This window comes from Antechinus flavipes, chromosome 1 (assembly GCF_016432865.1).
Source record: "Antechinus flavipes isolate AdamAnt ecotype Samford, QLD, Australia chromosome 1, AdamAnt_v2, whole genome shotgun sequence".
Lineage (NCBI taxonomy): Eukaryota > Metazoa > Chordata > Mammalia > Dasyuromorphia > Dasyuridae > Antechinus > Antechinus flavipes.
In genome coordinates, this window is record NC_067398.1 from 628434688 (window position 1) to 628461103 (window position 26416).

General features: G+C 35.9%; 1 protein-coding gene across 1 annotated transcript in view; it reads right to left on the minus strand.

The window, feature by feature from the left end:
- Positions 1 to 24088, minus strand: part of TMEM71 (transmembrane protein 71) — a 40052-nt gene extending 15964 nt beyond the window's left edge. The window contains exons 1-5 of the mRNA XM_051971123.1: positions 23973 to 24088; positions 20692 to 20767; positions 15576 to 15636; positions 11301 to 11513; positions 4690 to 4871 (exon numbers count right to left, since the gene is read on the minus strand). Coding sequence (XP_051827083.1) covers positions 4690 to 4871; positions 11301 to 11513; positions 15576 to 15636; positions 20692 to 20731 — 496 coding nt within the window. The 5' untranslated portion in view covers positions 20732 to 20767; positions 23973 to 24088. The remainder of the gene's footprint in view (positions 1 to 4689; positions 4872 to 11300; positions 11514 to 15575; positions 15637 to 20691; positions 20768 to 23972) is intronic.
- Between the last annotated feature and the right edge of the window lie 2328 nt (positions 24089 to 26416).

The following is a 26416-nucleotide window of genomic DNA, read 5'->3' on the forward strand; positions in this document are numbered from 1 at the left end:
AATGTTTACAAACCATTCTTCTAATAAGCTGTTTTAAAATTCTATCCATAAACTCACTAATAGGTCTGTTTTATTTACCTCCTCCCCCTACCTTTTTTTTTTTTTTAAATAGGAGCATTTATCTGTTCTATTTCTTTGGTACCTCTTACATTTTTTAATGTCACCAGCATGTGGTTCAGTCATCACCTCTTCAAGTTGTTCCCAGTGCCCTGGAATAGAATCCTCTGCAGCAAGTAACTTGAACTCCAAAAGTGTATATTTAGGTACTTTCTTAACCTCTCTCAATTATCTTGTGTTTTAATTTCCTTGCAATCATTTTTTATTCATTTTTATTTTGCAAATCATTATCCTTGATAAAGAAAACAAAAAGAGTTGAGTCATCCCCTGCCTTATCTTTTATCCATTACTATTATCCTTGGTAAAGTAGTCAAGACTTATCATTTCCTTTTGACTTCTTGTACCTAACAGTGTTTTCTTTTCTTTCTTTTTAAACAAAAATGTTGTCTCTTAGCCTCTCTCACTAGCTGCACAGCTCTGGGCTTTTAGCCTTCCTAACAATATTCTTACAGTATTATGTCAATATTTTTGTATTCATCTTTCCATTCCATTTTTTGAAAAATGAACTTCCTCAAGATGGGATTATTTCCCCCTCCTCAGATATCTTCAGTCTAGATGGGCAGTTGCTGGGTATGTTGCAATGGAGAATTTTATAGTGTATATGGATTGGACTATATGGAATACAATAATCTGACTGCAGTATCATAATATGAAGGAGTTAGTAGAAGCCACATTCAAGATTGTGGGACACAGACTTAGAGTTGGAATGTAGCTGAGAGGTCATCTGGTTTAAGTCCTTCATTTTACAAAATGGAACCTAATGTCTAGAGGGATTAAGGGACTTGCCCAAGATCACACAGATAACAAGTGGTGAAGCCAAAAACTCAAATCCATACCCTTTAACTCCAAATTCAGCACTCTTTTTACATAATCACATTGCTTATTAAGCTTGCCAAATTCATTTGCATTATTAGCATTTGTCTGGGGGGAGGAAGAGGGAAATATTCTGCAAGCATAGACCTTAATCCCCAAAATTTCTTCAAGAGTTAGGACAAGTTACATAACCTTGATTCCATCTTCTATATGTAATTTCATTAAACCAGAACTTTTGGGAGCAGTCCCTGATTGTCCAAATTAGTATTCTTTAAATAGACCCTTCTTTTTCTTCTTTATTTAACTCAACTCAACTTCAATTAATTCCATTTTACAAATCTTCACTTTGGAGATGAGGAAACAGAAGCTCAGAGGGCTGAGATGATCTGCTTAACGTCATCTAACCAGTAAGCGGTAGAGCAGAATTTGATCCCAAGTCTTCTGACACAAATTCAGTATTCTTTCTTTATACCAAGTTGTTCATGTGGTTTGTCTGACACTTTTCCTTCTTTATAGTAAAGATACAATAGAAAAGAGACATGATTCCCATTAGCTTCTTTTTCTGACCTGATAACACTAGGCATCTTAAATCATTTTAAAGGGGGGAAATTGAGGCATCAATATTGAGGTAATATAAAATATCTATGATTACATTCACTTTAGTGTCATGGTTGTAAACAAAAGCAAGGCTTCCTGTTCAATAGCTGGTGCACAAATCCAGCCTCCCTCCTTACCTCACAAGCTTATGACTTTCTGTCTCTCTGTCTCTGAATCTCTCTTTCTCTCTGTCTCTGTCTCTCTCTCTCTCCCCCTTCTCATTGTCTCTCTCTTCTGTCTCTGTTATTCTCTCTCTCTCTCTCCTTTCCTCCCTTTCTCCCTCTCCCCCCCCCTCTCTCTAATTCTCCTTTTTTCTCTCTCTCTCTCTCTCTCTCCTTCCCTACACCCCTCTCTCCTTGAATAATTGTACTATAAAGGATGAGGGAATGCAAAACACAAGGAATGAAGAATGAATTGAAACAAGGCAAAGTGATTTTTCAATGCAATTGGGAAAGGGGTGAACTGAGGATATTACTGAACTGGAGGAGAAAAAAATCCGCCAACCATCGGAGAAGAAAAATTGAAGCAAGGGGAAAATTGCCAGTAAATAATTTTTGATTGCCTCTGCAGCATAGGAAAAATATAAACTAATGAATTTTATTCTGCTTGTTTCTTTTGAGGCCTTGAACTAGAATATATATATATGAGTGTGTGTGTGTATGTGTGTAGATATAGATAGATAGAGGGGGATGGAGTTGCTGGTGGGAGATGTGATCTTTCATAGAGCTAGAAAACAAGACTAGGAAAATTTGATTAAAATTGACATCTGTGATAAGAGAACGTGATGTGCTTCGTGCCCTTGTTAACTAATAGCTGATTTCCAAGTGCTGCTGTTGAATGTGTTTTATTTAAGAAGCATCCAAAGTCATGAGAAGTATAATAAAGTCCCTTTTATGTGTCCTTCATTGCCAGAGATAAATTGCTCTCAAATTGTTTAGACTTACTAAATGGGGGCGAGAGAAAAGAAAACTTAAGAAAGACATGAAAGAATTGTAATATAGAAGAAGAAATGAGATTGTTTTATAGGGTGCTCAGACTAGAATTGTTAGATAAGTTATAAATAGGGAGATTTTGATTCACCATATATGAGAACTTACTAATGCACACTCAGAAATAGAGAGCCATTGAATTCCTTGACCCTAGAGACATTTAAGCAGAGACTGGATGACTAGCTATGAGGGATATTATTTCATTTTTCAGTAAAGGATTATCCTTGGAATGAAAAGTTAGGACAAATGACTTCTAAGGTGATTTCAACACAGCTAATGTGTCAGAGTCAGGACATAAATCTAGGTCCAAGGCTCTATCAATTATATCATAGAGGCAGGTAGAGAAGTAGATAGGGTGTTAGATCGGGAGAGTAAGTTGAAAATACAGCCCAGATCCTTATGATTCTGGGAAAATCATTTAACCTTAGTCTGCTTCAGTTTCCTCATCTAAAAATTGGGACTAATAATAACACTTGCCTCCTAAGGCTGCTGTGAAGATCAAATAAGATATTATTTGGAAAGTGCTTTGTAAACCCTAAAAGCTTTATTATTATCACACCATAAAATCTCCTATAAGAGATATAAAATATCAAATTTCCTGACATTATTAATGTTATTCAGTTGTACGTAAGAGAAAATTACGTGTATTTAATTTGAGAAATTTGAGAAAGTTGAGTTTTAAGCACGTCTATGTAGGGACACTATGAATATTAAATGGAAAAAAATAATCTCTGCTCTGAATAACAATAATAGTAGATAACATTTATATATAAATTTAAGGCTTGTAAAATGTTTTACGTAATACATAGATACATATATGCATATAATATTCTATTTAATTCTCATAACAACTTTATTATCCCCATTTTATAAATAAGGAAATTGAGGCAGAAGGAGATTATGCAATTTGTTCAGCATCTCACAGCTAATAATTATGAAAGATTTTCCATAGATTTGGCAAGATTATGTTAAACCTTGAGGATTAAGAATTCTATTAGGGAAGAAGTACTGCATTTCAGGCATGAGATACAAAAGAAGATGCAATGGTGACTTCAGAAAAGAGTAAGTAGGCAATTTTCATTGAACTGTAATAAGCAAAGTAGAAAAATGTTAATAAAAGACTAGAAAATAAAGCTAAAGATAGATTTAAATCAAGAAATACTTTTAATTCCAAAGAGGCTATATTTTACAATAGCAAGCCATCAATGATGTAAATCATATCTTAGCTTTAGAAAGAGTATTCCAAACGTTGTTGGAGAGGTGAATAGAAATTGGGAGATCAGTTAGGAAGTTGGTATAATAGTTCTGGCAGGAAATGATTAGAAACAGAACAAGGCTGATGACTAAAGAAATAGAAAGAAGAAAACATATATGACAGGTATTACAGAGGTAGAACTAATAAATTTGACAAGTGATTTTTTAAAAAAAGTGAATATTCAAGGATAATCCAAACCTGGGTGCTCTAAGGATTTCTGGTGCCCTCCACAGAAACAGGGAAAGTTTGCATGTGGGGAATTTCATGAATTTCATTTTGGAAATTTGAAGTATGAGAAAAAAACATTAAAATAGATGTTTATATGGGTCCTGAGCTGATGAGACAGATTAGAGGTATATATGTAGAATTTGCATAGATATGGTTATTGAGCCTAAGGGAACTAATAAGTTTACCAAAAGATGATCAGAAAATAGAAGAAGACTAAGGACTGAACTTTGACCCAGCAAAAAAGACCAAGAAGAGATCTGACAAGAAGAAAACCTGGAAGGAGTAGCATCAAAAGCTTCAGGAGGAAAGTATCCAAGAGGAGAAGTGACCAATGGTATTAGGTCAAAAAAAACAAGGACTGAAAAAGAGACATCAAATTTAATGATTAAGAGATTCTTGATAACTTTAGGAATAAGTTTCAGGAGGGATGGGGATCAGAAGCCTTATTATGAGTTGAGAAGTGAATGGAAGGTATTGAAGTAAAGACAAATTTAATTGACTTTATTTGAGTTTTGACTGTGAACAGGAGATCATATATGATAATAACTAGAGGGTTTGAGATAATTCCAGGTAGATTTATTTTTAAGTTGGGAAAAAAACAAGGCATGTTTGTATGTAGTAGAGAAGATAAAAAGAGATGGGAGATGAGATAGACAGCAAGAGGGAGAGAGAGAGAGGAAGAGAAAATACCTTGATTACCATCCTTGTAAAACTGATAAACATCCTCAAAGTTCCTGGATCCTTCAATCAATACATCTTCTTGGGAGGAGTCCATATCACTAAAGACACCTTGATGAAGCCAAGGTTTAGAGGCACTGAGATTGAATAGCTCAGAGAGAGAACGACGGATTTTCTTTTTTTTCCTGAATATTCTGGAAAAAAATGGAAGACAAAGTGATTTATCTGAGTCTCACTACTTTATTCCTGGACCATTACAATAGACCTCATGTTAGTCTCTCTATTCTAAGTCTCTCCCCACTCTAATCTATTCTCCACTCAGCTGCCAAAGCTATTTTTCTAAATTGCAGCTCTGTCCATGTCATTCTGTTCTTAAACAGGACTCTCTTTAACCTTCAGAATAAAATATAAAATCCTGTTTAGAACATAAAGTCCTTCATAACCTGGTCCTTCCCTGTCTTTCAAGTCTTCCTATACTTTGCTCCCCTCCATATAATTTATGTAATTTATGTGACTTTGATCCAGTGACATTGATCTCTTGGCTGTTCAATGAGTAAAAACACTCCCATCTCTCAGCTCAGGCATTCTTCCCGCTGCCTAGCATATCTGGAATGTTCTCCCTCCTCACTTCTGCTACTGGTTTCCCCAGACCCCTCTAAGACTCATCTTGAATCTCATTTTCCATAAGACACCTTTTCTAATCAGTCCTCTCAGCACGAACCACCCTCTCTCCTGCTGCTAATGCTTTTCCTCTAAGAATGTTTTCTACCTTCTTCCTTTCTTTTCTTTTTCTTCCTTCCTTCCTTCCTTCCTTCCTTCCTTCCTTCCTTCCTTCCTTCCTTCCTTCCTTCCTTCCTTCCTTCCTTCCTTCCTTCCTTCCTTCCTTCCTTCCTTCCTTCCTTCCCTCCTTCCCTCTTTCCTTCCTTCCTTCCCTCCTTCTTTCCTTCTTTCACTCACTCTTTCCTTCCTTCCTCCCTTCCTTCCTTCCTTTCTTCCTTCTTAACTTCCTTCCTTTCTTCCTATTTGACAGATGGAGAATATTATAAGACCTATTGACTACATACGGTCACTGTCTTTGAGTAAGAGTGAGATAATTTCTTGTCAAGATTATTATTAGAAAGTGGGAGGTATAGTACTGTCACAGAGTTATAAAGATTCTTTTTGTGAGTTCGAATCTGGCCATGGACACTTACTAGTTGAGCCAGTTACTTAACCCTGTTTGCCTCAGTTTCCTCATCTGTAAAATGAACTGGAGAAGGAAATTGCTTTATCATGTTTGTCAAGAAAATCTGAAATGGGGCAAAAAGAGTCAGACATGATTGAAAAATTACTGAATTACAAAAATTCTCTAGTGGGTGGAGTGCTAAACTGGATGACCTTTAGGTCCCTTCTAATTCATGGTTTTCTAGAAATCAAATGAAAGAATGATTGTGAAGATATTTCTACAAATATAAAGTGTTACTGCCATGACTTTTCTGTCCATCAGAAACACAGAAATGAAAGAAAGTCTAATCTTATCACCCAGGACATAAATATAGAGTTCTTACTTCACAGTTATAAGGATGGATTGTGCTGAAGCATCTAGAGTATTTTATTGAAACCCTAACCGTGACCAACAGCAAGCTGGAAGATTTTAAATTTCTATAGTTTCAATTCTTCACCAGATATGTTTACTTGATATGTCTACTTCCTCTAGTGGTTCATATGGCAACCAATTCAAGTTTTCTTATCCTGTGTGATTCTTGGCCATGTTCTACCATAAACCCTTCTTTGAGAGTCCACCAAATGGACTAGAAGCTTTCTTTTGGTTTTTCTGACTTTTCTCATAGATATAACTTGATTTTTTTTTGGACTGTCTATTTCTATTGGATCATCTTATCTTTTTTCCCCAGTCATTTTTTCTTAGATAATATCCATTATTCTGTTCCTTAAATCCCCCCAACCCTTTCCACTTCTTACTCTGAGAATTGTAAAAAAATAACATTACCTCTGGAAAGGATGTGTCAGTGGATTGTTTTTTAATTCTATTTAACATCCTTGTGACCTGCTAAACCTTAACTCCTTTTCATGGCCATTATTGCCTTATATATGTTGTCTCTCCTAATAGAATATATGCTCTTTGAGGGCAAGAGATGTCTTGTTTTTACATTTTTATCCCCAGTGGCTGGCACAATGCTTGGCACATAGCAAGAGCTTAATAAATTATTTCCATTCAATAATTTATTTAATTATTCATAATATGCTGCAACCTGCTCACAACCCAACCCACTAGTATCACCATATGTCTCATTTTTTCTTAGAGTCACCCACAATTTTGGTTTTTCAGAAATTGTAGTGTATTATGATCTTTAGCCATATTATATCACTGGAAAATTAGTAGTATTAAGAAATGGATTTTTGTGAGAAAGAATAGCTTGAAAAACAGTTTCCAAAAAACAATAAAGACTAATTTTTTCCTCCTACTCAGTTTTAAGTTCAACTCATTGTGTATATTCAGTTTCTGTCCTGTGAGAGATATTGATAAAGTGGTTTTCCCCCACCCTGAATTTGCTTTGTATTATCTGCCCCTTTCTCATCTTTGGAGAATTCTCAGATCATTTCTGATGACCATATGGATGCTGAGGGGCCAGTGGAGCTAGCTTCTTGCCTTGTATGATTCATCACTGCATTGAATCTCTTAATTGACTACTGAGCTGGAAAGGGGATCACTAACCCCTTGGCTTATCCTCCTCAGCTGTCAGCCACTGCCTCTCCAGGAATATTTGCTAATATTTTGAAGTCATAAGGAAGCCAGTTAGAATAGGCCAGGGGCAAGTCATCCCTTTAGTATAAACCTGAGGAGTTCCAGCTCAACAGTCAATAACAGTCTACATAGCTGGAAGCTTATATCCCCTTGTAATAACCTCCCACCCATCCCAGCTTCAATGTAGACACCACAAATAGCAAGCAATCATGTTCAAAAGGGGGTAGAGGAAAAGGCAACCAAAAGAAACTCCCCTCCTCCCAAAAATATTTAATGTATTCAGTTTTCCCTTGGAATGTTATTTCCCACTTACTTTGTACTATCTTAAAATATAAACCTCTGGAGGACAGAGACTTTCTTTTTATCCTCTTAGATGAACAGTTCTTGGTACATAGGCACTTAATAAATGCTTGTTGAGTGACTATATGGCCATATTATTTCTATTTACAAATATATATGTAAATGTATCTAAAGTATAATTAAATTACTTTTTACATATTTTATATTAACTTTTATATGTGTATAAAACTACTTTCATCTATAAATTGTAAGCTTCTCAAGGGCAGAGAAATTCAATCTTTATATCCCCAGCACTCAGCACAGCACCTAGCACATAGGAGACACTTATAAATACTTGGTGACTAGAAATGAATTTCATGTAATATAAGAATCTTAATATACTTGGTGTTTCTTGTTGTAAAAACATTTTTTCCCTAAATAGTCATGGATCTCACTGAGAAGTATCTGGAATACCTGAATCTTTATACCATGGCATTCACCAAACAGGCCATCTGAAGATTTTCATGTGTGAATGACTCAATCAATGAAAAAGCATTTATTAAACCCAGACTAAGTGTGAGATGGTATACTAATGCAAAAGCAACAGTAAAGTAGTCTGTGTCCTCACAGAGCTTGCGTTTTAAAGGACAACACATACTGGAAGGGTTATGATCAGGGACAGTGGATAGAGAATTGGAATCAGGACTCATCTTCATGAATTCAAATCCAGTCTCAGACTCTTACTAGCTGTGTGACCATGGGAAAGTCACTTAACCCTGTTCACCTCAGTTTCTCATCTATAAATTGATCTGGAGAAAGAAATGACAAGCTACTCTAGCATTTCTGCTATGAAAATCCCAGATGGGTCATGAAGAGCCAGACATGACTGAAATGAATGAACAACAACAGTAACGATCAGGTAAAGCTTTTTGTTCTGAGGAGTCATGGGGATGATGAATTAACCATCAGAAATTAACTAACACTCTCTTTTAAGAAGGAATTATATTATTAGTTTAATTATTGTGCCTAGTTTAAGAGATATAAAAAATGACAACTTCCCATTGTCAGAGAAAAGAAAGGATGGGGCATATAGTTAGCCTGGGTTGAAAATTTGCCATCAGTGATAGCTAACCTTGATGCCATTTTCACCTTGTTGAAGTCATCAGACAACATCACTGAAAACATTTTGCTAAAAAGCATTGGAGCAAACCCATGGCCCTGCTATACTCCATTGGTGACTGGAAAAGTGAGAATATTATGACTATCCAGAACCCATACAAGGATGCCATCATGGAATTGCCATTCAATTATTATGAACCCCAGGCAGTCAAATATGACCATGATCTTCCACAAACCCTTACAAATGACAGTATCCAAGACAATAATCAATGACCAGATCAATGAATGCTGTATATAGGCCTTTGCTCTGCTCCTGGCTTTCTCCTAGAATTATTGAGCAGCAAATATCATATAGACTATTTCTTGTCCCTTTCTGAAGCCGCACTGGCTCTTAGATACTTGATCATTTTCCAGGTGAAAAATCAGCCTATTTAGGAGGATTCTGGCAAATCAAGTAATGATTTTTATATCTTAATATTCAGCCTTAGTGAGGAAGCTAGGTGGCACATGGAAAGAATGCGGGTCCTGGAGTCAGAAACACTTACATTCTTGAGTTCAAATCTGGCCTTGAGCACTTATTAACTGTGAGTCATTTAACCCCTTTCCCTTTCCACAGTCTGGCTCCAACTTGCCTTTCCAATTATATTTCATATATTCCCCATCAGATACTTTTCTATTCTAGTCCAAACTTGACTAGCAACTAAATAGTCCACCTTCTACTTCTACACATTCCCAGAAATCATTCTTCATACCTTAAGTGCACTTTTGTCTCAGCTCTGATTTCAGAATCCTTACTTACTTCTCTGTCTGGCTTTCCCTGTTACAAACGTTTCTCCTTTTTCAAGTTTGTGTTGTATTCCCTACAGTAAGCTTTTTGAGGGAGGAAAGTACTAAACAATTAGTGAACAGAGATTTCACTTTGGAATCAGGAAGAGCTGCATTCAGATTCACTTCTGAAATGCACTGATTGTGTGACCTTGGGCATATATCTTAACATCTGTTAGGTGTTTTAACTCCTACCTCACTAAAACTATTAATTTCATTACAGTTATTAGGCTGAATTGGTTGGAGGAATTTCCTCAGTAGAAAATGCCTGAATGAATGAAATAACAGGTCTAAAACTGAAAAATAAGAATAAAAATGTAAAATTCCCATCAGCATGTTAAGGGTCTCACAAACCAGTAGGTACTTGATGCATGTTGAGTTTGACTTTGAATTTAAATGGACCCTAAAACAGCCTTAATTCCTTTTTTTATGGATCTCTCATCCATAAGAAGGTTGTATTAAATCTCTACGATTCTTTCTGGTACTAAAATTTTATGATTCAGTAATTAATCTAAACTTTTCCTGAACCTCTTCATATTTTCAAACTATGATACTTTCTGGAGGAAACAGGCTTTGTGTTTTTACTTTTCAGGACATAAAGTAATATTTTTCTTTATTTGTTCTAAGTTTACTTCCTTCAGTTTCAATTGAATTCCTACATTTAATGTAGGAATAATGTAAAGCCAATGCTGTTTATAAAAAATTTATAAAAATGGACAATTGTTTATCTTACTTTCAGAACCAATTCATAGTGTTTAAAACAAAGAATTTTAGCAATCACTTGTTGCGGCTGCTAAATTTCTGTCAGTGAAGAAACTAAGACTGAGATAGTAAAGAACCTCCTCCCTCCCATTTGATTACAAGCTCCCTGAGGACAAGGACTGTCTTTTGTCTCTTTTTGTACCCCCGGGCTTAGCACAGTGTGTGACACATAGTAGATACTTTGAAATGTGTATTGTAAATGCATCCTTTTCTTGTTTATTCATGTTCTGCTACTTGTTTTTCCCTACTGAAAAATGAAAATCATGTTTCATGGACTTAGCAGTCACTGTCCCAGAACTCAGAGCCCCTCACTGAGTTATGTCACTATAGCTATGAGATGATGGGGAGAAGTTGGGCTCATAGTGTGGTTATCTGTGTTGGGGATACTCTGTTCTGAGGAACCCTGCACAGCAAAGGAAGCTCAGAAGTGGGAGAGGTCAAAGTGGGAGAATATTTAAAATGTTGGAGAGTTGTGTTGGAAACAAGTCTAGAACTGGTTGAGAGAGGGGAAAGTGGATACATATTACCCCCTCCCATTGGATTCCCATTGTGGATTAAGCCATATCCCCCAAAGTTTATCTCAACACACTTCCAACTTGGTAGATCACTAGCCTAGGGCACAGTCCAACTAACATGTATTATATGGGGAACTTGAACACACATCTACCTATCTTCACAATCAGCTTTCTCTACCTTGCACCATATTTCCTCTTTAGCTAGCTATATGATCTTGCACAATTCATTCAACTTCTCTGAGATTTATTTTTTTTTTCATCTGAAAAATGGGACGAATATTTTTGTCTGGAAGGAATGTGTGCTGTAAATATCTAAGCACTGGAGACATGATTAAGATGGTTTTGTCTCAGTGTTCAGAGGTAGGACGCTGCTGACTTACCTGACCAGATTCTCTTTGTACACAACACTGGTCTGAGTGGGACTCAGAGTGATGTTGCCATCTTCATCAGAAAGGAAGCTGTCCTCTGTCAAAATGTAATAGCCATTGGTGAGGAGCCGGGGACTTCGGCGGCAAATCAAGTGGGAGCCTGTCAGGGGATTTGTGGAACAGCATTCCAAAGGGCTGTCACCATCCAGAAAAGTACAAGTGTAACTAGAAAAGAAAGGGAAAGAAAGTCTTTAGAATCTCTAACAGTCAAGATCCAAGATTTATCAATCCCTGTGAAGCTCAGGGACCCCTTGCCTATTCTAACAAGTCATTTTTAATCACCTACGCTCAAGATACTTTCTGGGGAATCTGCTGGAGTGGGCAGTGCCTAACTACTTTTGCTCCCAGAAAGAGAGAGTTCCAAGATCACTTCTGCAACTCCTGCCTTTGTTCACTCCTTTCATGGCTCTTCTCCGGCTCCATTATTCCCATTTTGCAAAGGAAGGAATGAGTCTTAAAGAGGCTAGAGGATTTCATAGTAACATGGCTAATCAGTGTTGCATAATTGGGGGATCACATAATTGAAAGGGGGGTTGCAAAAAATTTGGTAACAGTAAAAAGTATCAAAATTTTTTCCAAAATTCAATGTTATATGGAGAAAATAAATAAGGACATCCATCTCTGTAGTATGCAAATTTGCTTTCATCTTTAATAAATAATAAAATTATATATGTATGATATACATATAAATCAAAAATTGTTCCAAATAAATTTCTTTATATTTATTATATATTATTATATGTTTTATTTGCATATCTATTTCATATACTTATATACTTGGAATCTCATAAATATTTCTTGGGCAAAAAGGGATTGTAAGTGGAAAAAAGTTTAAGAAGCCCTGTGCTCTGAAATAGTGACCAATAATGACATCAGTTTGAACAGGCATTGTGTTTTCCTGTTCCAAAATACTTTTGACAGACATGATCTCATATGATCCTTATAACAACCTTGTAAAATTGACAGTGTAAGAACTACTATTTTATAGAAGAGGGAACTCAGTGACTTGCCCCCAACACAGAGCTGATACGTATCAGAGTCAAGCATCTAAACCAATTTTTAAAAATTGCCATTAATCAGAATTTGGCTACCTTTTATTGTCTTGTGCATTTAGAGTTATATCTCATTCTAAAGTCAAGTATTAAATTATTTAGGGGATAGTCACTATTCAGGATTATCCATATCCCTATAAACCAAATTTTCTAACCCCAAGTCCAATACACCTCTCACTATATCCCACATAAAATTAAAGTTCTAATAGAAAAATGGTCTATTTTACATGGCACCAAACTGAGTCTTGGAGAGATCATTGTCATATAGCTAGTAAAGCACCAGAACTGTGACTTGATGCTTCCTCATTGCAGCCCACCTCTCACTGGATCCTTGTGACAATGGCTAAGGTGCATGTATATATATATATATATATATATATATATATATATATATATATATATACACACATACATACATATATATATATATGCACATATTAAATTGGAGATTATCAACAGAGGGAAAAACTAGAATTAAGAAGAATCAGGAAAATGGATCTTGCAGAAGGTAGGACTTTAACTGAAACCTGAAGGGAGCCAGGGAAGCTAGGAGGTGGAAATGAGGAAGGAGGGACTTGCAGGCATGGGGGACAGACAGAAAATGCCTGAAGTTGGGAGATGATGCATCAATTGTAAGAAAAAGCAAGAAAGTCCTGTGTCAGGATACCTGGTGGAGTGTAAGGTGTAAGAAAACTGGAAAGTTAGGTTAAGTACTTTATATGGGAACCTGGAGGTGATAGGGAGTCACTGAAGTAGACTGGATAGTCCAACAGCTGACTTGAGATTAAATGGGCTGGAGAGAGGCTTGAGGCAGGGAGACCAGTGAGCAGTCTATTTCAACAGCTCGGTCGTGAGTGATCGAGCCCTGGAACAGAACAGGGGCAGTACCTGGGACAATGACATTTTCTTGAGTTGCTAAATTATGCTCCATATGCCTGGTTGTAATGCTTTGCATTCTGGTGGGCAAATTCTTGAGGTCTTAATGATAATGGAGTTGACACAAAAATAGCATTAGGCTTGGAGAGGAGTCCTGGGTTCAAATCCAATCTGTGGTACTACTTAAAACAGGGTAACAATACGTGAACTACCCAATTGTTGTAAAGGAAGTGTAAGTTTTAAGTTTTAAACCTTAAGAGTCCTTTACAGGGTCTTTCCAAAGTCTTCATGGATTTTTAATTTATTGAAACTATAAAAGCTTTAAAATAACATAAAGCTTCTTGGGATGCCTTGTCAGTTATATTAACAGCTCACAAATTTATTATGCTTTAAATTTTGCTTTACATACACTATCTTATTCAAGATTATAAATGTCCTGTATGAAGAATAAGATATAAGATTTCTTTACATCTTCATTTTGTAATTGAGCGAAGTAAAACTTAGAGAGATGAATTGTCTTGTTCCCACAACTAAGAAGTATCAGAGCCTCTCTGACATCCATCACTCTTATCTACTCCATGTATCATGTTGGGTATACTCCATTTCCAGCTCTAATGAAGAAGTTTCAATGTCTTTCAAAATTTCAAGGCTTTTTCTTGCAACTGCTGGGTCTCTCTCCAGAATCTTTTCTTTGTAAGGCTTTCAGAATTCTCTTTTCTTTTTTGTCTGTAAACAGTTCAGTTTCTGAGTAACAATAAAGGTGTCTTATTGTTTTTAAGTTAATTCCCTAGAAGATCAAACAATTTGATTGGACTGTATCCCCAAGAGATACCGTTATATCCAATTCCTTATTCTTTTGACTCCAGTCTTGAATATTTATAACAATCTGAGCAATTTTTAAGCTGATGCTTTTGAACAGATTCCTTCCAAGGGGCTGACAAAAAAATGATCCCACCCTAAATTTCTTCAGTTTGAGGACCCTCTCACCTGGGTGTTTCCTATTGCTTTAAAACTGGCTACTCCATGGGGGCCTTAGATCTCCCCTTCTTCCCTTCCACTAGAGCTAGGTTGGAGAAGCATAACACTCCGAGTCTAAGTCAGATTGTAAGCTCTCTGAGGACAGACAGCTTAGAGAGCTATTTTTTTTTTTTGTAGAGCTTAGCACATTAATAAATATTTATTGAGTGAGTGAGTGAGACTCTGTCCCTTTCTAGCCTTAACCTTAAATAAATACATCATTTAACTTTTCCGAGGCTCTGTGCCTTCATCTGTCCAAAAAAAGTAGGTGGAGCAATAGACAGGGTGATAGGCCTGGAGTCAAGAAGATCTGAGTTCAAATCTGACCTTAATCACTTACCAGCTGTGTGACCTTGGGCAAGTCACTTGACCCTGTTTTGTCTCAGTTTCCTCATCTGTAAAATGAGCTGGAGAAAGAAATGGCAAAGTACTCCAGTGTCTTAGCCAAGAAAACCTCAAAATGGGGTCCAGAAGAGTCAGACATGACTGAAAGGCAACACAGCAGCAACAGCACTCCTCAAGAAGCTTACAAGATTCAGAGGAATAGGCCATAAAAGTGGCTCCTATTTCTACAACGGTTTAAAATTACAAAAACTTTCATCATGACAACTTGATGAAAATATTGTATGCTATTCTCATGGTACAAACAAGTAAACTGAGGCTTACCCAGGAACACAAAATAAATTCAGTGCTGAATCTATTATAAAATGTGTCTGACTGCAGGCCCCCTGATTTTTGCTTGAATACTTTAATAATAATGATAAACCTTTTTATAATGCTTAATATGTACGAGACACTATGAAAAGTGTTTCACAATTATTATCTCATTTTATCCTCACAATAACCCTAGAAGGCATCCATTTGGCAGATGAGTAAACTGAGGCAAACAGAGGGTAAGTGGTTCACCCAGAGTCACATAGTTAAGGGTCTAAGGCCAGTCTTGAAGTGAGGTCTGCTGACTCCAGGTCCAGCTACCCCTTCTATCCATTGCAGTTCCTAGATGGCCCAAATTCCTCCCGGATCAAGCAGCTTACTTCCTCAAAGATACCTAATGGGCCAAAACTTCCACCACCATTCATCACAACTTCATAGTCTGACTTGGGACCACCTAAAAGAGAATGGTCCAGAAAACCCCATATGACATATTACCCTCCCCAAACATGGGTGAATCAATCAAAGAACTTTGTTCTTGAATAACCAGCAAAAGCAATAAATGAACCAGGCCTACAAGTTGAAATTTTCATTGTTTTTCCTATAGAAAAAATATAGCTTGTCAGAATACCTTGGGAAAATGCATCTAGGTGATAGAGTCCCACTTGATTCTCTTTCCAGTCTCGGAGAACCTAGGCAAACAGGCAAGAAAAAAGAAAAGGGGAGAAAAAAAATCAGCAACCCTGATTAAACAGGAAAAATAGTAAATAGTAGAAACTCTGTGCATGTGGTTGGTAAAAATCAAATGGCTGACGTCCCACCCACAGAGCCCCTCTTAAGTCAGACAGAGTTTAAAAATTAATCCCTAATAGCAGTTTTGTCCTCGGTATCTGGAAACCAGCAGCCAGAAATAAACTATGTTCTTGGCTGTTCTGTCTATCTCTTGGGGTTTATTACTCTTCAGTCTCAGAGTACAGCTTTCCTTTGGAGATAAATTCATGAGGGCCAGAGGGGACATGAATAAATCATTACCACCCAACAGAGATCCGTGAAATAGAGAAGGATCACATTTTGTGAGAAGAAAAAGAAACTTTAAATTCATCATAACAAGTATGATTAATTTATTTATTTGCCTGTGTATTTGGCCTGCTGGATAATTTGCAAAATTAAACTGTCTGCCAAAGACCCAGCCCTCTTCCTTAGGGCAAATTGGAAATATTTTATTGTAAAAATAATAATGAAAGTTAGAAAGATGGGTTCTTATTTTCATATGTGACTTGTGATTTAAATAGTTAAAAGAGTATGTATGGTATAGTGGAAAGGGGAATGAACTGTCTTTTTCAGAAGATTAGAACCCTTCTTACAACTTACACATGATTTTCCTCTAGGTTCCTAATAATAATAGCAAACATTTAGATAAACTTCTTTAGGTACATTGACTTTTTGGTCCTCCTGACAACTCTGTGAGGCAGGAACTACAAATATTCTGATCATCCCTCTTTTGAAGATGAGCAACTGAACCCCAGAGACAACTGAAGTGATTTGTTCTTGATCATGGCACCAGTGGTTGCAATTTGCTCCTGATTGCAGCTCAGGAACTCTATCCTCTATAATACTGTGCTAATTCTTGAGCTACCCCAGGCAGGTAGCCTCATATCTCAGAGGAAGTTGAGTTTCTTCATCTGTACAATGAATATAATAATATTTTTACTATCTACCTTCCAAGGTGGATAGTATTTGATGGGTATTTAGAAAGAGCTACATAAAGTGTAGCCAAAATACAATCAATTATAATTGTGAATATAATACACATTAAATGTAATTGTGAAAATAATGCTTTTGTATTGAACTTGAAATAGAAATAACTGGATGTGTGTTGCCATCAGCGTGTATGGGGAATTTCCAAGACATCATCACCCATATATTTCTTGTCTCTCCCAATGGAAAGTAAGTTTCTTGAAAACAAGGATTATTTCCCTTTTGTCTTTGTGTCCAGCACTTAGGCCAGTGCCTGGATTTTCTTTTTTTTTAATGTTGTCAATTGATTGCTGTTGTTGATTGAACACAGATGCATATCAGCTTTTATTCTTTGGAACTTTTATTCTTAGAGAATAGTATAGGGCACTGAGAAGCTAATGATTACAGTATCACACAAATGGAATATATCTAATACAGGACTTGAATCTTGCTCTATCCTCCTATGTGAATATATATGTACTTGTATATAGATATATATGTGCATATATGTGGTATATATATATATATATATATAGATGTGTATATTTATATACACAGCATATCAATTAGACATACACATATATATGCAAATGTAGGTGCACATGTGTACACACATACATTTTCATCATACATATATTAGTAAGTCATTCAGTCAATAAACATTAATTAAGAGCCAACTATATGACAGGCACTGACGTAAGCACCAGGGATACCAAAAAACCCAAAGCAAACAGTGGTCCTAGCTTTCCTGGGACTCATAATCTATGGAGGAAGACAATATGCAAATGACTGCACAAACAGGTTATATAAAGATAAATAGGAAATAATCCACAGAAGGAAGACACAAGAATTAAGAAGAATTAAAAAAGGTTTCTTGTAGAAAGTGGATGAGGAAGGAGAGAATCTAGGAATAGAGGGAAGCCATTAAAAATGCTAAGTGTCAAGAAATAGCCAGAACTCTGGTATCACAGGGTTAATGGCTCCATTAGAGAGGAATAAGATAAAAAAGGCATAAGAGAAGTGAAAAAGTTGTAGGGATGGGCTAGATTATGAAGGTCTTTTTTACTTTGATATTGGAAGTAATAAGAAGTTATTGGTATTTATTGAAAGAGAGCTCTCATTTAACAAAGACCAGTTTGTCAGCTGATGGTAATTGTGATGGGGAGAGCCTTGAGAGAAGAGGATCAATCAGCAAGCTATTGCAATAGTTTAGGTAGAAAGTGATGAACCATGGCTATGGGTCAGAGAATATGGGGGCATTTAGGAAAGATGCTGAGAGGGAAAAATCAATATGATTTGGCAACAGATTCATTATGGGACCGGGAAGAAGGTGAGAGAGGGAGGAGTCAAGGACGATACCAGCCCAGGTAACTGGGAAGATTATAGTGTCTTCAATAGTCACAGGGAAGTAAGAAAGGGGTGTTTGGGGAGAAAGTTGATGAGCGTTTGGTTTTGGATGTGTTGATTTTAAAATGTCATGGGGACATTCCCTTTGACATGTCTGGTAGGCAGTAGGAGATGAAAAATTGGAGATCAGCAGAGAAGTTAAATCTGCCTCAATATATATGAAAATATAGTGATGATGATTGAGTGCATAGGGACTGATGAGATCATCAGGTAAAATAGTATAGATGGAAAAGACCAGAAGGCCTGACACAGAATCTTGGGGGTCATCCACTAACAGGTGTGACTGTTACTGATAATGGGATCCTGAGAAGTGGTCCAAGAGATAAAAGAAGCACCAGGATGGAGAAAAGTGATGGAAACCTAGAGACAAGAGAATATCAAGAAGATAGAGATCAATTGTGACAAAGGCTGCTGCAGAGAAATCAAGAAAGATAAGGATTAAGAAAAATTTTTGCAATTAAGAGTTCACTGGTAACTTTGGAGAAAGCACTTTCAGTTGGACAAGAAGTCGGAAGCCAGACAACAGAGAATTAAAAAAAGAATGGGAGGAAGAATTTAGCCATAGAGGGGAAGAATGATATGGGAGCAACATCTTCTTCTTCATCATCATCATATCTATTTTATATATATATACACACATATATATGTGTATATATATATATATATATAATATATCTATTATAAAATATCTACTATATTCCAGGCCCTTTAAAACATTACCTCACTTGATCCTCACAATGTTGGAGAGTAGGTGCAGTTATTCCCATTTTACAGCTGAGGAAACTGAGGGAAACAGAAGTGGCTTGCCCAAGTCCACTCAGTTAGTGTCTAAAGTCACACCTTAACTCAGATCTTCCTGACTCGATGTCCAGAGTTCTACCTATGGCACCACCTTACTGCCAGGAATGGATGAGTTAAATGAGGATTTCTTTGAGAATGGAGAAGTACAAATATATTTGTAGGCAGAGGGAAGCAGCCAGGAGACAGAAGAAGATTACAGATAAGGAAGAAGAATAGGAATGATAGGGATAATGTTCTTTTTTTCCCCTATGGGAGTGGAATGGGATCACTTGTGCAAGAATCAGAGTTCATCTGGGTAGCAAGTCGCCTCTTTTTGTGACACAGGATTGAAGGAGGTGTCTGAGTAATGTGACATGAGAAGGTTAGGAGAAGATGGACTCATATTTATTAGTAAAATTTGAAAATAATTTTATTAGCAATTTTGTAATTACTAATTATAAATGATAAAGTAAAATTAGTATTTTATTAGTAAAATTTCAATTGAGAGTCTAGGGGCAGAGGGAATTAATGAGAAAATATGGAAAAGTCAGCGTGTGGGTAAATCAATTAGGAAGGGGTAAAAATATTCCAGTTATGATTATGTATCATACATTTGTAGTGAATTATTTTTGCATGGTTGCATGATTTCACTTTGCAGCCTGTGAATAAGAATGAAGGAAATAGATGATAGGCGTAATCCAAGATGGAGATTTGGCAGAGTAAGATTGGTTATACAATAAAGGGGCAAGCAATTCAAGAGAAATGGTCATTGTAGAGTTGATCTACTTTACATTGTGGTCAAGGTAGGATAGTCAGTGACCAGCAGAAGGTGATAGATAACCTGGGGAGTATCTGAGCGGTAGAAGAACTGGGATGGAGGTCAATCACAATGAAGAACAAGGTTAAGGATTGCGAGATATAGGAGATGACAACATACAGTGATAAAATAAGGGATTTTCAGAGTTAATAAACCTGGAAGTGGTGGATTTCTGGATAATGGAAAGACCAGCTTCACAGACTGTCTATAAAATGTTTTTAAACAGTTAGATTTATATTCAAAAGGAAAAAAAGCACACCAAAGCAGATGGTATTTACTAATTGCATTTCAGGCAACTTGGATGTCAACTGACTTCAATCTAAAAGATTGGAGGCAGAGAACTGGATTGGAAGAGCTCTGGAATCCTTGCCAGTTTTGATTATGCAAAAGATGTCCATTCCACTGTGACGGCAGATAGAGAATGTTTATAGATATAAAGTGATTTGTAAATTAGCAAAAGAGAAAAGAGTGACATGAGGTATTTTAGGTCTAGTCAGTGGCACTTTCTCAATTTATTTAAAGAAGAGAATCTGAATACTCAAACAGGTCTGATTAAGTTGAAGGGAACAAAATTGGGGGTGGTTTGAGGGAAAAATAAGAGGAAGGAAGAAAGAAACTTGAAACAGTCACCATGTGAACAACGCCCTTGTTTTTGCAAGTAGCTATCAAAAATCATTCAGCATTTTCCCCGTGCTTAGAGTTTTGCATCTTAATTGTTGCTAATAAACAATCTTTCTTCTCATTTTTATGCACAGACATCTAAAAAAAAATCATGATTTTTTTCATTGAAAGCAAAATAAAAAAACTAACAAAAACAAAAATACCCACAACCAACAACTTGCATTTCCTTTCAAAGAAAGAAAAGAAGTCAGATTCATTGCCAACCATTCTCTGCATTTAAGAAATGCAAACCACTGACAGATGGTTAATGGCACAAGTATCAGCAAAAATCAAAGCAAAAACTCTTTCAGGAGATAATTGTGCTGAGCAGAACTCAGACATTTACTTGCTATTGGTGTAGATGTAAGCTGAGAGATGCGGTACATGTTGGGAAGGCCACTTGTTCAAGCTTCACAGATTTTCTGCAAGAGAGATTAAGAAAAGGTTGATACATATTAAAAAGAGGACAATCCTAAAAATAAAAGCAGGTGGCATTTACTAATTGCTCTGGAGCCCATCTTCTTAAACTGTGGTTTGCAACCCCTATATGGAGTCTTGTAAGTGAATGTAAGGATCAGGATATTATAATTTTTTATCAGTAAATAATTTATAGCAATATCTATTTTATATACCTATATACTCAGGGTCACATAAAAATTTCTTGGTCAAAAAAGGATCACAAAAGGAAAAAGTTTAATAAGTCCTGTTCTAGAATAGATTTGAACATCATCAATAAATATCTATAAGAGTGGGAAGCAGGGAATGAGGCTAAAGGATGCCTGAGGATCTTGGCAAATTTTGCAATTCTGTAATAAAATTTTAATGGCTTTACCTAATTTATAAGCATGTTTTTATTTTTCTTTAAGGAATAAGCTCATTCAAATTGTGATAACTATTCTTTTAAATACATAAACTAAAAAGACTTCATGCAAGGCCATATGATATAATGCACAAATATTGAAGATGGCAAACAACAATACCTGAAAAATAACTGGTTACATTTTTATTTTGGGTACATCTTGGCTATAAATTGTTAAACTATATTTGGATACGGGCCTGTGTTGTCTGCACAGCAACCTAGATTATGCATACTTTTCTATCAGGAGATGCCAGAGCTGTCATGTGTTTTATGTCAGCACAAGCATCCATAAGTGGCCTGAGCATTGCTGGACTCCTAAGAATAAGGCAGATGATACATATCCCAGGATGCATTTACAAATCTAGTTTACTTTTCAATCTTTTCAATCACTAATGACGCGCTAGTAAAAGTATATAGATAATAGGAATTTCAGTTGATGTTTATATAGCAAATATTTCCACATCCTGTTGCCTGATAAATGTATAATGCTTCACTGTTTAAAAAAAAAAAAGCTATAGAGCTAGAAGGGGCTTTAAGTATAGTCAAAACTTCTCTTTTTAAAGATGAAGAAAATGAACCTCAAGAGATAATATAATAATAATCTCAATAAGAAAAACAACAACAAAATAAAAAAAAAAACACGAACAAGCTAATATTTATATAGTGTTAAGGTTTGCAAAGTAGTTTTGCATATTATTTCTTTTGATCCTTATAAAGTAGAGAGTATAAAATAGGAACTATTCATTTGTTGTTGTTTTTCAGCTGTGTCCAATTCTTCATGACCCTATTAGGGATTTTCTTGGCAAAGAATACTGGAGTGGTTTGCCATTATCTACTCCAGTTCATTTTACAGATGAGGAAACTGAGGCAAACAGGATTAAATGACTTGCCTGGGGTCATACAGCTAGTAGGAGTCTAGAAGATGAGTTTTTCTAATTTCAAGCCTGATACTCTATCCACTGTCCACCTAGTTGTCAGGTTTCATCATTATACCCATTTCATATGTAAGAAAACAATTTAAAAGATGTTTAATTATTACCCCAGAATTACCTAGTTAATAATCTGAAGTAGGATTTGAATTTAGTTTTTTTTTTTTTCCCCCTGATGCTAAATCTGTTGTATTTGTCTAAGTCTCACAGGGAATTTGAGAAAAGAGCTGGTTCTAGGACCTATACCCATAATTCTCAGGTCAATATTTTTCCCATTTCATCAATATATGACAAGTCACTTTTCTTCTCAAGGACTCAATTTTCTTGTCTGTCAAATGGGAATAACAATTCTTGTCCTAAAAATTCAGTTTTTGTGAAGAAAATCCTTTAAAATATTTTAAAGTACTATACAAATGTGGATTTGGATATTTAAAAATTTTTGTTTTGTTCACACCTGTGATTTTAATCAAAAATCAGTGGGAAAACCTCACTTATGAGCAGCCCCCTCTGTACATTAGTCTTTAAGAACTACCAGAGAATATTAGTTACCCAGAATCATAGAATTAGTAGTAATATGAGCTAGAAATGAACCAGGTTCATATATTTGGAGACTGGCTCTTTACTTATAATTCCATGTGTGTGTTTGCACACATACCTATATTTTATATATATGTACACATATACATATATACACACAATGCACATGTATGTGACATTCATGCACATATATGTGTGCATAAGAAAATATGACAATAAATACATTCATTTATTATTCTTGTTTTAATATAGCTCACATGAGTTTTTAAAAGAACGGGGGTTTAATTTATATAAAAAACTGCTAATATAGACTAATTGAGATTACAATCCTATGACTTATTGAATCATCGGTTTCAAATAAATCCTTAAAGATCAATTGCCTCATTTAAAAAAAGGAAAAACTAAGACTTAGAGAAGTGAAAATAATTCAAAAAGCTAAGTGACTTATCCAGGGTCTATATAACTAGTAATAAATACCAGAGGTGAGATTTGAGCCTGTTTTCTAGTTTCTGTAACTTCAAGTATATGAAGTTTCTCACCAAGAAAACTGATCTCACAGTGCAGATGGGCAAGGCGGCTAGCTGCATCTTCTTTTAGAGAACTACTTGCTGCACTCTGAAATTGTTGACTTGTTTGTCTGCATCAGGGGCGGAATGTGAATTCAGGATTTGCTCACTTTGAGGTCAGCTCTCTATGTATTCTGCAACTCTACCTTTCAGTGCTATAAGAATAGCAATATGTGTGTGACTGCAATATGAGAAATCAACAAGGTCCACAGTACCAAAATGTTTTAAAAAGAACAATAATAGTAAGAACTAACATTTATACTCATGTTAGTATAGAACTTAATTTTTTTCTTTTGAGCAAATCAAGTCAAGGAATGTAAATGCAACTTACTAATTATCTTCAAGAGTAACTGAACCCTTACATTCCTTTAACATATTTTCAATTAAAACCAGAAATTAATTAGTTTGAGATGTTGAATTTAAAAATAATTATCATTTTGATTTTGGAATAGGGTAAGTCTAAACATGCACTATTCAAATGGATGCATTTTAATTTCTTTCTCACTAATAACTAAGTTGAATTTTAAGGTAACTACTCATTCAATAGCTAGCAAGCAAGCTGCTCCAAACACTACAGTTCTGTAGTTATATATAGTTATACTGAAATACATTTGATCTAGAATTGGTAAACATTAAGTCTTTGTTTCTAAACCCACTTAAAGCAAAGAAAAAAATAATCTGGTTTAACAGGCTTCTCAAATGATTAGTCTGTCTCTAAGAAAGAATTAGCTCATACGTTGTAAGGCTGAAGGGAATCCCGAGGGTCTTCTTTCCATTGACAGTGACAAAAAGATTGCAATTCAGGGCTTCCCAGATCTGACAGTCAGGGGAGAAATCCTAGAGCTTGCTGCTTCTGCTGAAAAAGGCATCAGAATGTCAACAGGTGCGGACATCTTGCAAGTAAGAAGAATGTACTCTTCTCCCCAATTAAAAGAAGTAAACACTTACAGATACCCACCCCCCACAGAGAGGCATTCATGCATGCAAATGCACATGCACACATGCACACATACACTACAGTTTGGTCAGCCCCAAAAGCTTCTCCTGAATTTGTAACATTGTTCTCAGCTGCTTGCTCAGACAGGGCAGCTTGTAGGTCTTGGGAAAGGAAAGCAGCTCTTCGACCCCGCTTGTTTCCTTTCAAAAACAGTCTATGCAATCAGAAGGCAGGGAGGCAGAATGAGGTCACATTTCCTGTTGGTTCTCACATCACAGGCATTGGCTTTGAAGAGCACACTCAAGTTCACTATTAGGTTCCTGAAACCACCCAGAAAGGGGAGGAGATAGGGGGATAAGAGTGGGATGCTGCCCAGGAACTGGGAGGGTCTTGTGGTCCAAAGCTCCAGGCAAGCTAGAAATAGCTAGAAGTAGCATTCTAACACTAGAAATACAACTAACAATTCTTCTAATTAGGATTTTCTGAATTATCTCATTTTGGATGCAAACAGAGCTTTCAATTTCACCTCTTATTTCTGCACTTCTCTATTTCTGATTGCTACTAGTCAATGCTCAGTATTCAGGTTTTTATTATTATTTTATAATGTTTAAATATTATTATTAATAATATTATACACAACATAATAATATATAACTATATATATAAAACATCGTTATTAATTATGCAACATATTATGTAATTATTAATATTAAAATAATATTTCATTATTTCTCTTTAGAGAATATTGAAGTGATTCAGGCTAAATGGAGCCTCAGTCACTTGATCTTTTGAAAATCCTGATGACCATTAACAGGATTGAGCCACAGCTTTACAAAGAAAACAGCTGCTCATGTTTTTATATTTCCATAATAATTCCAATTAACACCTCGACGACTACCAAATAATTAGACAATCTTAATTTTGTGAACAATAAAAAATGAGAGCTTCATGAAAATTTATTGAAATAAGTAATGAAATTGTAGTTGCTAATTATTGGAATATATAGTATACTAAAAATTTGTGGTGTGGGTGATGCTATGTTGTGATTTTTGTCAATTTGGGGAACTATGTATAGAAATGTCCTTCACTATCCAGATTATCAACTTTTTAACCAATTAATTAGCAAGCATTTAGTAAGCACAAAACATGATCTTTAGAGTTGATACCATTTAAGGAATTGATGATCTAGGGGACTGATAGGAGGGCAAAATGGAAAGTTCTAATACACCTATATTATATAAGTATAATAAATAGTTATAAAATGTCATATGGGACACAAGGGGAATCTGTGAAAACATATCTGATGATGATAGCTTTTGAGTTGAATTTAAAAGGAAGAGTGGGTTTTTAGTCTCTGCTCTTCAGCTTACATCCATCCTATTGAACAAACTGAAAATATACACAACAAAAGTACTGGGCAAATTTTGGGATGGGGTAGGACTGGTAGGTGATGATACAAGAAAGTTTCCTGTAGAAGGTAATGTTTGAATTTGGAAAGAAATTTGGATGCAACAAAAATAGGATTCTAAGAAACAAAAAGAAGAGGAGTGAATTAGTGGCACTGGGGAGATCCTCTGTGCTTTATAAATCTGTCGGAATATTGCCTGGGAAGACCAAGATAACATGTGCTCTTCCCTTAGTCACACAAGTAGATTGTGTCAGAATCAGGACTTGAAGGCTGGTTCTCTCAAGTATGTTAAGACTGACAAATGTTGATTTAGTGATACTCTGGGCAAAAATCTCTACTCACTATTTGGAAGTGTACAAAGGCAAGAAATATTAAGTGCCAACTGAGTGCAGAGAACTATATTAGGAACTGAAGGAGCTACAAAACTTAAAATAGACATGGTCCTAACATCAAGGAACTGATAATATAGAAGGGTGATGAAAGAGCTAAACAGATAGCTCTGAAACACCTATATTATATAAGTACAATAAATAGGAAATATTTTGTGGGGTCTCAGGGAAATCAGGAAAAAATTTTCTTATGGTGATAGCTTTTGAGTTATATTTAAAAGAAAGGATGTATGTTAAATAAGTGAAAAGAAGAAAAGGCATTCCAAGCATAGAACAATAATCAGAGAAAAGGCAAAATGACAAGAGAACTCAGTGAATACTGGGAAAAAAGAGGGAGGGAGAGAGGCAGAGAGCTATCTATCCTGTCTGGAGCATAAGAATGCAAGGGATACACTGAAGGGAGGGGAGAGACGGGGGTGGGGGTGGGGGGGGGCTTATGAAATAAG